The sequence below is a fragment of the Orbicella franksi genome, chromosome 8 (assembly GCF_964199315.1).
Source record: "Orbicella franksi chromosome 8, jaOrbFran1.1, whole genome shotgun sequence".
NCBI classification, from domain to species: domain Eukaryota; kingdom Metazoa; phylum Cnidaria; class Anthozoa; order Scleractinia; family Merulinidae; genus Orbicella; species Orbicella franksi.
The window spans coordinates 8,557,146-8,574,645 of record NC_138152.1 but is presented as its reverse complement, the minus strand read 5'-3'; the positions used below and the strand labels follow the sequence as shown (position 1 = coordinate 8,574,645).

General features: G+C 38.2%; 2 protein-coding genes and 1 long non-coding RNA gene across 7 annotated transcripts in view; 2 read left to right on the top strand and 1 right to left on the bottom strand.

The window, feature by feature from the left end:
• Positions 1-2,351, bottom strand: part of LOC145495584 (uncharacterized) — a 3,724-nt gene extending 1,373 nt beyond the window's left edge. Inside the window, exon 1 of the long non-coding RNA XR_014050448.1 lies at positions 1-2,351. This exon is cut by the window's left edge and continues 2 nt beyond it. This is a non-coding gene — a long non-coding RNA (uncharacterized LOC145495584).
• Positions 1-8,030, top strand: part of LOC145495507 (DNA polymerase beta-like) — an 18,134-nt gene extending 10,104 nt beyond the window's left edge. Inside the window, exons 12-15 of one of the 2 annotated variants that reach the window (XM_081475145.1) lie at positions 5,549-5,604; positions 6,267-6,389; positions 6,512-6,528; positions 7,197-8,030. In XM_081475145.1, the coding sequence (XP_081331271.1) occupies positions 5,549-5,604; positions 6,267-6,389; positions 6,512-6,528; positions 7,197-7,291 (291 nt within the window). In that variant the 3' untranslated portion in view covers positions 7,292-8,030. The other variant, XM_081475144.1, reaches the window with a different exon arrangement.
• Positions 8,031-8,126: 96 nt separating this feature from the next.
• LOC145495486 (dual specificity tyrosine-phosphorylation-regulated kinase 4-like) overlaps positions 8,127-17,500 on the top strand; it is a 29,003-nt gene continuing 19,629 nt past the window's right edge. The window contains exons 1-3 of one of the 4 annotated variants that reach the window (XM_081475116.1): positions 8,127-8,575; positions 8,752-8,851; positions 17,475-17,500. The exon at positions 17,475-17,500 is cut by the window's right edge and continues 45 nt beyond it. In XM_081475116.1, coding sequence (XP_081331242.1) covers positions 8,759-8,851; positions 17,475-17,500 — 119 coding nt within the window. In that variant the 5' untranslated portion in view covers positions 8,127-8,575; positions 8,752-8,758. Of the gene's footprint in view, positions 9,925-16,083; positions 16,188-17,474 lie in introns of all 4 variants that reach the window. The other 3 variants (XM_081475118.1, XM_081475117.1, XM_081475115.1) reach the window with 3 other exon arrangements.

Here is a 17,500-nt window from a genome sequence, read left to right as displayed (position 1 = left end):
TCCCTAAGTACTTTAAAGACTTGCGTGAAATCACGTAAAAACTGAACGAGTGATTGACCACAAACTTCTATTACAATTGATTCTAAAATCACTCTAAATTAAAAACTGCATATAAACAATTAAAACGATTGACTAACTCGCAAATTTGTGAAGTGGTTACGAGCGGTTTAGGCCGCTGAGTTGCACCTAGAACAATTTAAGAAATAGACTGCGATTAGTCTCTCTTTTACCGAAAATCCGTGGGGATAAACGCAAACGAACAGAGGTGAAAGGCGAAGCTGCGAGCCACGAGTAGCGCGGGCGTCAGAAGACGAGTAAAGACTCGCCTTTCACCTTTGTTCGTTTGCGTTCCTCGCGGATTTTCGAGCAAAAGACAGACTACTCGAAATCTAATTAAGTAAGTAAACGTTACGTTACGTTCGTTTCGTTACTAAGCGTTATTTTATTTATTTTTTTATTCATTTAACACACACTTACATAATTACTTTACAAAATTACATTATTTACACCACAAACATTGCAATACTCGAGTTAAAGTACACTATTTATATTCCTTTCAATACTAGTCGCTTACAACTTCATACCTTATTTTTATTGCCTACTCTATATTTTACGTTCACAAATAAATGTTCAATGTTCTACTTGTAATTAAATTCTTACATTGCTTACTTTTTTCCCTTATTAATTTATTTACTTGTTTATTTATTGTGTTCTGTTGCACAGGAGACAAACAAACATACGAAACTAATAACGATATTAACATGTGCAATTAACTGGGGCTATAACTCCTACTTTACACTCCTATTTACATTGCTACTAGCTATACAAAAAATTGGTCGAGAGTTTACTTACATTTAAGATTGGCTATGAATTCATCTGCCATGCACAAATATTAATTGGCAGATAAAACGAGGAGAAGATTACGCAATAAATGGATTGCACAAAAAAAATAGCAACAGCAGAAAAAAAAGAGAGACAAAAGGGGAAGACAGATAACTAAGTTGACATGTATAATTATTGGCTCTGTGACCAATGCTTTACATTCCTATCAACATCATTACTACGGCTACACAAAGAATTTTTCGAAAATGTATTCATGGTTAAGATTAACTGTAAATTTATTTACCGATAATTCGCCATGTATTAATTTCTGATTGTACAAACAAAATATTTGGCATATAAAAAGGTGAAGTTTAACTTTCTGATAATGTTTGATTCCTTGCTTGAAGTGTCAACTTTCATACCAAAAATTAATTCAGTTGGTGAAAGACTGAAGGAGGTGACATTTTCTTTGTTGAACCATTTTATGACCTCTAAAAAGAAAAATTGGCTCCAATTACAGCTATGGAAAGTGTGAATTATGGAATCATTCATTTCACAATATGGACACTTTGTGCCCTCCGCCTTACCAAAGGCCGTGGATTAAAATATCTTTGTTGTTGAATAAAATTTGTTCTTGGCCGGACTGGTTTGGAAAAAATTCTTTTAATTCCAAGAAATACAGGAGAATCAATTTGTAAAACTGAGGTAGCCCAATCTGATTCCAAATGATGTTCCTCTGGGATAATTCGTTCCAAAATTTGCAAGTCTTCGCCAAACTTATCAGATCTTTGCCGTCTAAAAAAGAGGCAATACGCTCTGCAGCGAGGTCTGGAAGGTTTGTGCAATCGAAAGAAACGTCTTGACGATCACTTGGTTGCTTTTCTGTGCCGCGAATTTTCTCGAGTTCTTTCGTCCAGAGCGCCATTGTGTTGCGTGTGCAGGCGGACTGCTAAAATACTGTAAACACCTGTGAAATCACAGGAGCGTTTTCAGTTCTACGTTTTTTTTGTCATTTTTTAAATCGGTTTTTCGGTTTTGCACTTTCAATATCCGGTTTTTTGGTATCTGCTGCGGTTTTCGTTTTCTGTCGGCTCTTAGTGATGAGAAAAGCAGTTTTTAGGTTTTGGTTATTTGATTATTTGCTATTATTGATGGCCCTATTAGTAACTAATAAACCCGCAAGGTTTTCGTTAGGAAACCTACTAATCAGAAAGAGGAACTACAAAGTCATTTCTTAATCTTTTATTCAAGTATCCCGTATCCCGTTTCCCGAAAACCCGTAATAGGGACTCAGACTTCGATCTAGTTGGTAAGCTATTTCATTTGAAAAGAAATGGAGATTGTGGAGCAAAATAAAGAATTTGCTCTGATGCGCATACAACCAGCATTTTCGAAAGACGTGTTCTCAAGAGCATTTAGATAAAAACAAAAATATCTCAAACCAGAAATTTTCACTTTTCTGTAAATCGCTGTGTATCGATCGTAGCCAACTGTATGTTATTTAAATTCATGCATTAAACGCGAGTGGGGGGGGGGGGGGGGGTCACCTTGCTGGTTTAAGGGAAAACGAACATTAATTTCGATGTCGAAGTTAGTGTGAAGGGAACTTGCTAATGTTGCGTGCGGTGTGCGCGGTCCTGCGCATCCATCTCCTTCCTCAAAAAACCAATGATATCATCACTCAAAAATAGGTATTTACAACTATTTAATTTACTCAAAATGTTGTAAATTACACCACTCCAAAGATTCAGCAACATTCATGCAAGTTAAAATAAAAATCTAATGGACACATTTTTTGCAAACTAAGAAAATCTGAAGTTTTGCCTATTTCAAAAATAGCACACAATCTGTAACATTTTTTTTTTTTTCTTAAAGATTGACTCTAGTCGCGAATGACTCCCCACAAATCAACTGTAAACATTTCATAGTGGTTGATAGTTTGAAGCTATCGCTATGTACAGGGTTTTTTTCACAAGGTGCTTTTACAGGTTCTTATCTTATAGTGTTTTGTGTGTTGTCCATCAAAGCGGCCTTAATTCAGCGTAATCCCATGATATACCTCCACACCAGCCCCCTACTCTTCCCGTGATCTCTATATATACTTTACATGTAGCGGTCACTTCAAAGTGTCCCATGGTCTGTACATACCACTTTCCACGGCCATGTTGACACTCTGCACGTCTTAAATCATTATCTGTCCAGTTTGAGCACAGTTCGTTTCCACAACCTTTTTCTGGCCTTGCTCTGAATTGGATTATCCCCTGAGGATTGCTACCATGACCATTTGAATAAACTCCGTCGAGTTTAATGCGCCACACCAGGGAGTATTTTCCCGGAAGGACGCCGAGGAAGAACTCATTGATTTGTAGCCAACAGACTGTGTTGAGTTGAATCACCTCTCCAAATTCGCTTTCGTCGTCTGTCACCTTTTCGAGGTACTTGCCGTTGAGCCACACTACGCGGAAAGCAGTGGCAGACTTTTTGCTTTCCGCCAGTTTAAAGTAACACCTTTTGTGTTCAATCTGAGAACTTCTGGAATCGGATATGGCCTGTCTTCCGAAGCGCTTCTCAACAAGAGTTTTCCAAATGACGTTCCTCTGGGATACTTTGTTCCAAAATTTGCAAGTCCTCCCCAAACTTATCAGATCTTTGCCGTCTAAAAAGGAGGCAATATGCTCTGCAGTGAGGTCTGGAAGATTTGTGCAATCGAAAGGGACGTCTTGACGATCACTTGGTTGCTTTTCTCTACCGCGAATTTTCTCGAGTTCTTTCGTCCAGAGCGCCATTGTGTTGCGTGTGCAGGCGGACTGCTAAAAACTGTAAACACCCGTGGAATCACAGGAGCGTTTTCAGTTCTACATTTTTTGTCATGTTTTAAATCGGTTTTTCGGTTTTGCACTTACAATATCCGGTTTTTCGGTATCTGCTGCGGTTTTCGTTTTCTTTCGGCTCTTAGTGATGAGAAAAGCAGTTTTTAGGTTTTGGTTATTTTGGTTATTTGCTATTATTGATGGCCCTATTAGTAATAAGTGAATAGTGCTTTTCGCGCGCTCTGATTGGTTAACTCTGAGGTGATTAGCAAGTACTTTTTACCTCCGAGCAGCCGACGCGAGAGATTTTAAAATTTCCGACTGCTTGTCACACATAAAATAAAGTTTTGGTCCGCTAATTATTCAGCTTGTATGGTATATACTAAAACAATTATTCACCTCAGTGTCGGTTAAAGTGATGGATACTTACCTCCACTTTGTTAACTAATAAACCCGCGAGGTTTTCCTTAGGAAACCTACTAATCAGAAAGAGGGACTACAAAGTCATTTCTTAATCTTTTACTCAAGTATCCCGTATCCCGTTTCCCGAAAACCCGTAATAGGGACTCAGACTTCGATCTATTTGGTAAGCTATTTCGATCTGGAGCAAAATGAAGAATTCGTTCTGATGCGTATACAACCAGCATTTTGTCAAGAGGTGTTCGCAAGAGCATTTGGATAAAAACAAAAATAACTCAAACCAGAATTTTTCACTTTTCTGTAAATCGAGATATATCAATTGTAGTCAAGTGTATGTTATTAAATTCATGCATTTAACCGGGGGGGGGGTGGGGGGGGGAGGTCACCTTGCTGGTTTAAAACATTTGTTTCACTGTCGAGCGAAGTGTGGAAGACATTTTCTAATATTGTGTGTACGCGGTCTAGCGCACGCGCTTTTGACACGGAAATCTTGTACAGAAAGATGCGCAATGCAACAGACCATATTCGTATTCTCGGTTTTGGACTGGGACTAGCTTGTAATGGAGGCTCATACGGCGGGGTATCATTAAAAAGAGATTTCTGTCATTTGCATTGGAAAAGACTCCCTGCATTAGCCTCAGTTGCAAGCTAGTTCCAGGTCAATACCGGGAATACGAATATGGCCTATTCAGAGATCTGTTCTTTACTATAGGCTGATTTAGCAAGAGAACGGGAACGTCACTTGACGACGACGCGCGCAGTACAAATACCCAAATATGGTCAATGACGACTGCAGGGCGCGCGGAATAACCTGGATTCTGTTCTAATTTGACCATATTTGGGTATTTGTACTGCGCGCGCCGTCGTCAAGTGACTTTGCCGTTCTCTTGCTAAATCAGCCTATAGTTGCTCCACACGTACTCCGAGCCGCCAAATTTGGTCTAGATGCGTTCTACACACGAAACACCAAAAAACTTTCGACTTGGAGATGAGAATCGTCTTTGCTATGCCTCGAAGATAAAGGAAGTGTTAGTCTGCATACTCAAATGTTGTTAGTGCTTGGAAATAGGCATTTGTAACAATTAATTGCAGTTGAGAAGTAAATAAGAAGCTAAAAAGATACTACAATGATTAGAAACGAAAATGTCTCGATCTCTCAAAAAAGAAAAAGTACACGTCTTTCGCCTTGGCGGATTCAAGTTTGTGAATTTGAACTTTTAATTATTATGTTCGCCTTTTTTTCCGGCAGTTTTGATCGATTTTTATGACGGTTGTTTGGTTTTTAAAGAAATATTTAGCACTGTTCCAGTTTGTAAGTAGGCCACTATGCCGACTTCTATCACAAGCAATGCGTGACAACAATTACAAGAAAAACGTTTCGTTCACATCTGTAAAATAGTATTCATCACTTCAAAACATAAACTGGCAAGTCGACAAGGATTTAAAATTTGTTTATATGTATTCGTTTCTACTAATATGTCTTACTTCATTGGCAGGGAGTTTGCATTCTTCCAAAATCAGAGGAGCAAGTGCATAGAAGAATTGACATCAGGTATCTATACCCTATGTTTCAAGTTTTATTACACGGTCAGATATGCGTAGACTGAACTGATTTTAACAAAAACTGCGTGTTAGCCAGCAACTTTGGTTCAATAATTAATAAAGCAATGAAACGATTTGGTTGTTTTCTGCAATAAGCATGATATCCGGAAAAATCAATGTCTTGGTAAGTGTTATAAACTTAAGCCTGTCGCAAAAACGTTCATCCAAACTAATCTTATACCTATTGTATTTCTTATAAAGTGGTTTTCACTTGAGAGTCGAATGTTAGTGACTTTGCGTTGCCACGCTACACGATTGGCTTAGAGAACTCGCGCCACTTTGTCATCCAATCAAAAGTAAAAACAAAACCAATCGTGTCTCGTTCGCACGCGTTTTCAAGCGCTTAAAACCGAACGGGACGGAATGCAACACAACACAACGCAACTCAACTCAACGCAGCGCAACGAATCGAAACGAATCGAAACGAAACGAAACGAAACGGTTGTCAATAGAACGCGGACTCGGGGTCTCTCTCATTTTTTAATTCTTAAATAATCAGGGGCAACATTTGTTACGAAAAATATTGACGTGTTCCACTACGAACACTAACGCGTATTGCGCGCGTTCGTTTCCACCCGCGAGAAATCCACTGCGTCTGGTTGATTTCCACAGGTTGATTCCCCACGATCAGTTCTTCTGCGGGATTCTATACTTCACTGGTAGTGATGAGTTTAACAGAAGGATGCGACAAAATGCTCTTGAGAAGGGCTTCACTATTAATGAGTATTCCATCAGGTTGGTTCTTCTTGATCTTGCAGAATAATTCTACGTATAACAAGCGTACGGTTCTTCGCTGTCCCGCTTAAGCTAAGTAAGCTGTTACATACTAATGTAGGTAATATTTCTGTTGTTTTCAGGCCCATGGGGAGTACCGGTAAGTTTGACTGTGGGGAAAAAAGGAAACAAAAACAGAGAACAAAATCAAATAAACCCACCACGCGTCATCATCATTATCACCGACGTCGTCATCGTCATTGTCATCGTCACTATCCTCCTCCTTTTTCTCTCCTTTTTCCCTTCCTTCTCCTCTCCCTCTCCTTCCCCACTTCCTCCATCTCCTTGTTCTTTTACTCTTCCGTTTGTTCCTTCTCTCTCTCCTCCCCCTCATCATCATCATCATCATCATTATCGCGGTCACCGTAACAATTATGGTCAGCATGATTGTTACGTGTGTTAGGTCATACTCTCCTTTCTTATGGTCCAATTCTCGACCCAGTTGCTTCAGCAATCACCCCTTCCTATATATTTTTTTCCCAAGTTAGCCGTCTATTCCAATTTACCTCGGCATTACCTGATATCAAAGTAGATTTATCAGCCCTCGTGTGTCCTGCCGGTTGATTTGTACTGCCCTATGAGAGAAAACCCCTTTGCATTTGGTCATTACAAGAATTCCCTTAGGGAAACACTCAATCGATTGAGGTAAGGCCGTGTAGCTTTTTCAAAGGGTGATCTTCGCCTATATACTGATAAAGAAACAACTTTTTTGAAACAGATATACCATGATACTCTTCATTTAAGCATTTTTTTTTCTCACTCGATTAGGTGTGCCAGGAGAACCGATACCTGTTTCAAGTGAACGAGAAATATTTGAAATTATCGGCATGGACTACAAAGAGCCCAGCGAAAGGAATCTGTGAACTACATTTCCCTAGAAAAATAGCCGCACGACACTGATTTATTCTCAAGCAATCCCGTTCCCAGGCCTTTCCGTCCCAATATATTAAGGTTAAAGTCCTGCTGGGAACGGAGTTTGTTACTCAATTTTTTTGTTGTAACCATTACAATGGATTGAACGCATTTCCGAACACTTCTAAAGAGCATTCATGTGTTTGTCACTGGACATTTCGTTGTAGATAAATCGATCAGTGATCGAGAAGACTTGTCTAATAGACCAAAATGTTTTGCTACCATGGCGGAATTGTTTGATGTAACTTTTTTTGTCATCCGCTGTCGGAGAAACTTGACTTTCGAAGGATTACCATCCCGTCGAAATTAAAAAGAGATTAACAAATTTTCGATATGACGAGTTAGGAATCAAGAAGGGGGAAAAAAAAAGCTCACTACTGAAAAAGCATTCATAACTGTCGCGTAATTGCCCCCTTTCGGATTCCACCGGGTAGCTTAACTCCGGGATAGATTTGTGGTTGCACGGAATTGCATTTTTCAAGAAATTGGTGTTTTCGTCGTCATGTTATCGGAATTGCTTATTTTTAAGTTTCGCTGCCTTTCATGGCAATATTTGTTTTTCACTTTCATTTCACAGCAATTCGTGGCAAAAATGCGAAACAAGTAACTTGCGGTTTGAAAGATCAATTGTTTTGTATACCGTTATTGTTTACAAGTCAATTAACTTCACCACAATAAAGCAAAACTTTATTCTTTAATTGCGTCTCATTTATTATTCATCACAAATTGCTTTTTAAAGGCATGGTTGTCTATGATATGTTTGCTTTTTTTGGCTAGGAAAGTTTGTTCAAACAGCTTTCAAACTTGAGTAAACTTTGGGGGAATTAGTGTGTCTAGCAGAAGTGTTATGAAGCGTAAATGAAGTATTGATTGACTTAATAGCCAGGCGCGCGTGGCCTTTTCATTGGTTGGTTACCAAGGTGATATTTGACAACTGAGGTCGACGGAGGCTTTTGCACGCGCGGGTTTTTCACACGCGCTCGACAAGTCACTTCGAAAAGCTTTCATAAACGAGATCTTCTCCAAGAGATTACTCATTCTGGCCACCTTAGGATCATTGATCTACTTGCGGAAGATGGACTGAGCTGTAGCGATGATTTATATCACTTTTCCAAGTTCTTAAAGTGATAACTTTTTATTGCTTTTGTACGATTTGCAAAGTGTTGGAGCGTTCGGAACCGAACATGCTGCAATAAGAAGACAAAACAGTGATCTTATTTTCCTCCCGAGAGAAGGTAAGCCGCATGCAAAATTAAACGATTGCTTTGTTTGGCTGAAGATAAGTTCTATATCCAACTCTTTATTGAGTAAATATTTTAGTTTTGTGTCGTTGTTTACATACACGCACAGTCGGTGTTTGCGGTCATTGAAATGTCGAAGCAGTGTTCAAATATTCTTTCTCTTCACGCAGACTGCTAATGGGGAAAGACGATCGCTCAAAAGACAGAAAACAACATCTGCTTCCATTTTTGAAGCAAACAAGGTCGAAGAAATCCTCAAACCTTGCGCAGGTAGGCAAATATTGTGCAAGTCTTAGTCTGTTTGCACCCACACATAAGCTTAAATGCATCGTGTCCGGTCGAGACGGGTGACTAATTTTCAATGTGAAATTTACCCATTGTCGGAGCTAGTTTTAAAGGCTACTTTAGCCAGATATTTCAATTTTCAAAAGAGATTCTAATGCGATCATACTGCTCAAATAATTTGCTATAATAATAAATTTATAATACTTTCAACGAAGTAATAAATCGACCTAGAAGCTTATTTGGTTTTCAGAATGCGTGTTTAGCGGCATGCTGGGTGTTAATGTGAATGTACTAAGACTACCAACAGCTGCCAATGAAGATTGCAACTTTTTCCCGTTTTATTAATTGAAAACAGAAATTTGACAGGTCTTTCTGTTGATGGTTAAAGCTGTTCTCGACAACTGAACTCTGTTGCCGATATTAAGCTTAGCGAACAAATCAAACCACAGGAATATGCAAGAATGAGGAAAATTTAAATTCATAGTGTCGTTTTCTTGTGTTTACTTTTCGGTGGAACACAGACCTCAGTGTAAATTTCAGAAGCTCCTTCCAGGTTTTCTTAAGACTTAGTAGATGTAATTGACAGAAACTTCGCTTCATCACTTACAAATTTAAACAGCCTGTATTCAACTCTGTACAGTGCAATGTATTTTCGTAGTCACCCTTCTGCTAAACGATTTAAGCGCTTATGTAAAGCAAATTTGCGTTGGCAGATGTTAATTGCCATCGTTTTAAATAACATTAAATTAAACCACAAACACTTAGTTTTTAAGTACATGCGCATGGATCTTACAAAAGCATAAAAAGACGGAAAAATATAACGCCCGGGCGGAGTATGGGGTTTGGACGTCTAGATGTTGCTTATACAATATAGACGTGTTAATAAACCGCTGTACATGTTTACCTTGCTTGCTTGCTTGCGGTTCGCACTGTTAGATTTGCTTGCAGTTAGTGTCACTCCATTTTGCTTGCTTGATGCGGTTAGCATCACTCCATTTTGCTTGCGGTTAGCGTCACTCCATTTTGCTTGCGGTTGGTGTCACTCCATTTTGCTTGCGGTTAGCTTTCATGTGTATGTTACCCTCCTGAAAACCACCTTATGGTGATTGGAGGCCTCCTCTTAAAATATTATGTATTATTATTATTATTATTATTATTTAGGGTAACTCCATATTAATAACTACTTAATAACCGAGAGTGAGGTCGTTATGGGAAAATCTCAAACTGAGGCCTTGCCGTATTGACTGAGCGATAGCGAGGTCAATACGGTAGGCCGAGGTTTGAGATTTTCCCGTAACGACCGAATGGTCGAGGTTATTAAGTTGTTTATTATATGGCTCATGAATATAGAAAATCATTCGAGCAGAAGTCGTCAATTTACATCCGGCAATGCGGGCATTTACCGATTCATTAATCATCTCAAACCCAGGGCAGAACTACCCAGTCAGTGAACTTCACCACTGTATTACATATTCCGTTAAAAACACACATTTCTTTGGAGAAAAGTGACTGTCACAGCCTCAAAAAGGTATTTTAGTATCGTGGTACCACAAGTTGATGGGGGAGTTTTTCCGACTTTTGTGGCGAAACGTCAACGCATACAGAAAAGACAGAAAGTGCTTCAAAATTGTCCAGACCAACGGTCTTTCGGTGAAAGAAAATACTAATGCTTCAGAATGCACTGCTCAAAATAAGCTTAACTCGATCTTCGCATTCGCTTTCGACAACATATCTTCGCCTTCTTCATTGTGGGATTTATGGATGAACTTTTCAAGCCTTGTGAGCGTCTGCAGTTATCAGAAGCACTGCTACTGACAGAAACCACCTGATTGTTTACATCTGATGATCCTGGAAGCTGATTTACACTTGCTTGTGTTAAAGCAAGGGAATCTATTTGATGAGAACTTTGAAGGAGTTTGATACTTCGGTAATTGTTGTGACTAAGACATCATGATAACTTAATAAGTTTCTTCGTGGTGTTATGCTCAGGATGCATGACAGATCTGCCGATGGTGTTTTACACTTAGCGATTTTAGCTTAAGACTTGGCAAACTGTGATTGTTTTTCACTAGTGCCCGCCAAGGTTACCAGCTGGTAAGTCATCTATATAAATTTTATTAAGGAAATACCTCTAAACTTTTAGCTACTTACATTCTCTTACTGATTTTAATCGGCTTTCATCGTTTCAATGCACTTGAATTTTCAGAATCGGGCTCTTCCTAATTTGCATAATCCGTAATCAGCCAGTGGGCATTACGGCTGGATAATGACCGCTCAGATCAGAGCGTGCGTTATATCGGCCACAAGCCAAAGCCATATAATAATTTATATTACTGTTCATTATATGTAGTTTAAATTTTCGGCATTTCAGCAGTTAGCAGCACGGTGGTACAGTGGTAAGAAAGGGCACAGTGGCCTGGGTTCGACTACCAGTGAGTGCAAAATTATGTAGTTCTTTTTCGTCATAAAATAGTTACAAGACTTAAAATTTGAAGTCATATTTAGTTGACATAGTGTTTCTTCATTTAGGAACCCGAGACGAAGTCAACCCTCCATCTACACCCATGAGGTAGAAACACCCTAAAAAGACCCCTTAGCTTAGGCAACCAGGCCATTTGAAAACTCATCCTCGGATAAACCTATCCAAGGGGGGAGAGGAGTGGGTGCAAGGCTGATTTTTTTTTTGGGGGGGGGGGGTACTTCCATAAATTTCGGGTAGGTGTGTGCTGCAAAGGGTCTTCAATCCTGACCCTATTTAAGAATGAAAGACATGAAAAATGGCACCCTGTTTAAGGCCCAAACCTGAAAAACAACACCCTATCGAAAGGAAAATCCCAAACAAAAATTATAGCACATGAACAGGCTGGCTTTATTTCATTTTAGAAGTTAACTGAAGGTTCAATTCTGAAAGATCATTTGTTTTTCATTTGGCTGGGCATTTATGCATTTCAGCTTTAGCTGATACAATTTAGGTACCCTACCTAAGGATCAAAGTGGGAACACAACGGGTGAGTTCAGAAAATGTCCATACCCTACCACGGGCAGCATGAACATTTTAACCTCCCCTTGCCTTCGGAAATTCCAAACTGCTCTACCCCCCATGCCTTCCGAATTCCAAAATCATTAATCCCTCGTGTCCTTTGGAATTTGTGATTTTTTTTTCAGACCCTTTGGAATTCCTGTTTGACTACCTAAAACTTCCACTGAATGGGAAACTTGTGCTTTTTTCCACCTCCAAGAAAATTCTGCTGACAATTTACGGTCAAGCAAACAAGCAACTCAAGTTTGTTACACCGTAGCTTTCCCTTCTAAGTGTAATCTTGAAGTTGCTTACCACCAAATAAAACTTTTCGTTTTCATTTCATTGGCTTCAGATTTTCAGGAGAGTAGATCATATTGATACCAGTGGAAGACAAAAGTGAAGTTCACGATGTGCTGTCTCTCTCGCCATATTGAAAATTGTGTTCATTGAGGAACTACTGACAACTAGTAATGCAGCCAACGAATCTGTCAGGTGTTCCATTTGGAAACGAGAGACTGGTGCGAGTTTTTCTCACAGATCGACAATTTTAGATCGGAAAGAAACACAGACTTGTTTTATATTTTAATAATCTATCAACTAATTCATCAACTTTAAGGCCTCTTTGATGTGGAGCTCACCACACAATCCATCCACTCACTTTTCCACGTGATCGCTAGCACCTGCCAAATCGATCTTTATCCTGCTTCAGGGGTCAGTTCGTGCTTGATAATTTACAAACTGGAAAAGTTATCAGATGAGGGATTTCAAGAGAAGCTTTCATCGTCAACCCCCTATGGAACTTCAGAGCTGAAACCCCCCCATGCATTTGGAATTCCAAACTGCATTATCTTCCCATGTCTTCAGGATTCCAGTCTAAGAAACCCCCCTCTCCCTCGGAATTCCAAGATGCCACCTGTGGTATATTTTCTGGAATCATCCAATGCCAACAGTGGCAATAATGATAACCTATTGAAGGATCAAGAACCTCAAAAACCCTGCCCTATCCCGCGGCACATACCTATATATAACCCACCCCACCCCACCCCCCCTCCCCCCCCCCTCCCCCCCCCCTCCAGGTGAAGAACCCTTCTAAACTCTTTGGTAACTCATGACTGAGAAGTATACTCTGTGAAATTTTCATGACTAAAAATGTGTGGTTTTAGAAACATCTTGTTCCTTGAGTCTTCTTCGTTCCTCACTACACAAGCAGACAAAAGGAGTGACTCTCCATAGTGCCATTACAACCTTGACTTTGATTGCTTTTAAAAAACAATGGAAATGAGTGGGAGTAAAACACCAGTGACTCGCATGAGAAAGAACCCAACATGGGAGGGGTATGAATATTTTCTGGAACTACACAATTTAAAACAAATTTTAGATCTGAAAGTAAAGTTTGGTTTTGTAACTTGAAGTTCGTAACTTAGTGTGTCAGTGCATGGTTTGTTTTCATGCTAAGGCTTGGTTTCATGTCACCAGCATACCACTCAGTGACAAGTTTTCAATCAATAAATGAACTTGACGATAAAAATCAGTGAGCATTATCGAAATCGAGGGGTTTGCAGGCAAGCATTCTCTCCCTTGCCTCACCACCCCCTGTTTCGTCCATTTTTTTTTTTGCTCTTGCTCCAATTTTCATTGTACCCACAACCAGAACGTGGATAAGCTTGAACGCTTGCTACCCAGGCTAACATGCCACAGAAATGTTAAATGGGCTATTTGATTGTCTAAATGTTCATGTAACAGAATATTGTTTCACTGTTTTTTTAGGTTAACAAAAATTAAAGAGTTTGTATTATAAATGTTAAAGGATATAACTGATTTCTGAATAAATTTACTCCCCCACTGTATCTCATATTTTCATTATGGAAAGTTTCAAATTGTGTGAATTATTTTTGTTATTGACAGCTTGCAAAAAACTGTTTGTACTTAGATGTCCACATTTTCCTAATTCCCAAGCATTTATAAAATAAATGCTATTTTGTAATATGTACTAGTCAGCTTCATAAAATAATAAATAACCAAGCGGACATTAAACTTGTCCAGTACCCTCGATTATCACTGTCCCGTTGATTTACAGACAGTGCCTCCTTTTGTTGATTCTGTATATATACGTTCACATTCTGTTCATCATGCGATAATGATGGTTATTGGTACTTTGAACATGAAAATCTCGAAGCTGTGTGAACTGAATCAACTAACATCCACATGACCTGCAGACCATGCATGTGGGCACCAGCCAACAAAAGAGCAGCATGGTTCATAAGAGTGCTAAAAACACTCTGTATTGTATGTAGCTTTAATTTATTTTCCAAAAAAAATTTCGACTTTGATACTGTCTGTCTGGACTCTCTTTCTGTTCTTTTCTACTTGCGCACTGTTTGGCTCGTAATCTGTTTATTAAACAATAAATAATCTCCCTATTGTTTACGTTAATCCTTTTCACTAAGGATACCCCCACTAAGGTATTACAACATACAATGAAATTTAATCTAGTAATGTACTTGCATTGTCTTGTTATGCAATATATCCTAGGCTTGTATCTTAGCAACAAAGTGAAAAAAATGTTGGTTGATTTTTTTTAGCAAATTGTTGGATTTCCTGCACGTATTGTTGTAACTGCATGTACAAGTGGGCTAATAGTATACTGAATTATAAATGGGTACTTGCCCAGTTTCATGATCAGTTTCTAGTCCAAATACACTCGGACAATTTGTGTTACTTAAGATATTATGAGAGAATCCACCAGAAGTTTGATTAACAAGCAGACAAAAACTTTGTACCAAGATTATTTACAATGTAAATGCAAACTTCGATGCCACTGTTTTAAATATCTTCTCCAGAGAAAATTATCATTTCTAACAACACCAGATGTCGGAAACAAATGTTGAAGTTCATGTGAAACACTTGAAAGTACCAGTGAAATGAAACTGATATTTTAATTACCTGTGTTTCCACAATTTCACTGAACTTTGAAATTTTTTTTCTCAAGTTCCATGGGACATTATATTGGTGTTATTTCAGGCAAATATTTATGTCTTTAGTTTTCAGAAAATGTAAAAAGGACTGTTGTAATACTTAAAATTATTCTGCAGGTCAGGTACATGTACAAGCCGGTTTTTTTGTCCACTTAAAACTGATATGCTCAATCTCCTATCAGATTTTGTGTTATAAATAACCTGAGTGTGAACCTTGCCAGCACTTGGACAAATTTTGTTGTGTGTTTGTTTCACACTACACTCCACATAACATCTGCATGTTTTAGACCTGACTCTCTGCTGAGCATTATTTAGTTAGCACAATTAAATGTTAAATTTTTTAGTGATATTTATCCCTGGGCTTATATTTTACAAACAATGCTTTTTGTTAAGCTTGTTTTTTGAGTCATGAGGTAAGAGGAGGGGGATGGAGGGGGCTAATGTTGTAAGTGAGAATTTTCTGGGACCACACAGTCCTGTTCCGAAATTACTGCTCTGAGGGTAATCTTCTAACTTAACAGCTGCTCAACAATAACGCTTTAAATCTAGCATATAAAGTGCGTGTTTGTAAATCAGACTTTGACTGTCATACTAAAGACTATATCTAACCGATATGTTTTAGTAACTAGAAAGAGTTTACAGTACAAATTTTAATTAAAATGCTTTGCTAATTTGCATTCCTTTATTAGGCTTGATTACAGCTAAAATTTAGATATCTGATGACAATAAAATATTAGGAACATATTGTATGTACAGCATCAAGGTAATTAAAGAGATTTCTGTGAAAGGAATGCCTTGAGCTATTTTCAGGGTAACAAACATTTTTAACACAAGAACTAGTAATTAAATGTTAATTCCATCTGTGATCGAACACAGCTATTTAATTTGACCTCCATGTGTGTGAGTTAGGTTTGAATACTTTTGAGTTGTCATTTAAATCAATAATACATGTAACAGAGATGTCAAGACATTGTATTTAAAGCTTAAAATTAATTTCATTTACAAATCTGTCAGTAGTGTAATTTAAATAGTGACACAAAATCTTCAGGTCTGCATGTTTTATAATTTGTCTGACCATCTTGTTTAATTTTAAAGAGTGAATACTGAAAACAGGAAGACTTATTGAAAATTTTCCATGAACATGCTCATGAATTCTTTATGAGTTACAATGGTTTTTTTGAAAATGAACTAAGAGACAGATTGCACAAACATCTTTTTAGAAATAGTCTTGCTGCCAAAGAGTTTCAAAATGGGGTCGGCTGTAATTCACAAGAGAAAAGCCAGCTACCATAGCCCACAAGGTGGAAGAAGTAAAAGTGGCATGGTAAGAGAAAGGAAAAATAACTTGATATAAAATATATCTGAATTTCATAGACAAGAATAAACCATCATTATGTACAACCAATTTGGTGTACAATACTGAAAGAAAATAAATTGAAGGTCACACTGTAGCTCTAGGTAGATTATGAATTTCAAGTTGTTGAATTTTAGGGGATCAACATTAAGTCTGAATAAAACTATAGTTTCAATATTGTTTTCTAAAACACAAAATAATCTTTTGACATTTCAGTAAGTCATGGATTAACAGTGTTTTCAAGTATTGTTGCTCTTTACATTCATTCTTGCATCTTATGGAAGTAACATTGTATTTCATTTTTGATAACACTCTGACTTGAAAGTTCTTGCATCACATGAGTTGGTACTGTACCTGTATGAAATAATGTTCATGCACAAGATATTATAACTTTACGGGGTAGATATGAAGGTTAAATATGTAACATAATTCCAGCACAAATGGATAAATTTTTATTGTCAGTAACAGGGAATTACGAAACAAGGAACTTTTAATTCAAAGTTAGTTACGTCGTTGAATATTATTTTCTTTTTCAGATACTTGTAAGCTTAGGATTTACTTGACTTGCTCTGCTGATATGCAGTCATTTTTAATTGCTACTTTATTTTAAATATGGTGGATGGTGTTGGGAGTGTGGGGGTGGGGGGTGGGGGGTGGGACCTGTGATGGAGTGCAGGGCATGATGGTCTGCTGATCAGAGTGCCGTGCTGGACTCCAGATTGAGCAGTCCAGGTTTGTGTGCTGGTCTGGCCCATTGCATTGATTTCTTGGGTGATTCTTTAATCCCCTAGTGCTTCTTTCCTCCCTGGTGTCTAAAATTACAGATTATCTTAAAGCTGCAGCACCCGGACAAATGTGTGACAAGTTAACATACACTGTAGCCTAGTTGTTAATTTATGTCACTAACAATAAGTGAGATAAGCTCTGGTGGTGACTGGGCCACTTGATCCAATCAAGACTTCGCCTTTTTAGACCCCATTCTAGACTATGCCCAGCCCCTCTTTGACTTAGTCTGTTGCATGATGCAAAAAAAAAAAAAAAAAAAAAGTGAGAGAAAAATGGCTGCTTGTCATCCCCAGATTTTGTTCAGCCATTTTTCTCTTGACTTTTTTGCTTGTCATGTCATGCTCAAGCGACAAACTCAGCCAAAGAGGGGCTCCTCATAATCAACCCCATTCAAACATTGTCTTGCTTAACAAAAAGGTTCAAGGTGAAAATAACCATGATTTTGTTTTTGTATAATTTGTTATTTTATAGAGTCCTGATCAGAGTAACCATCGTGC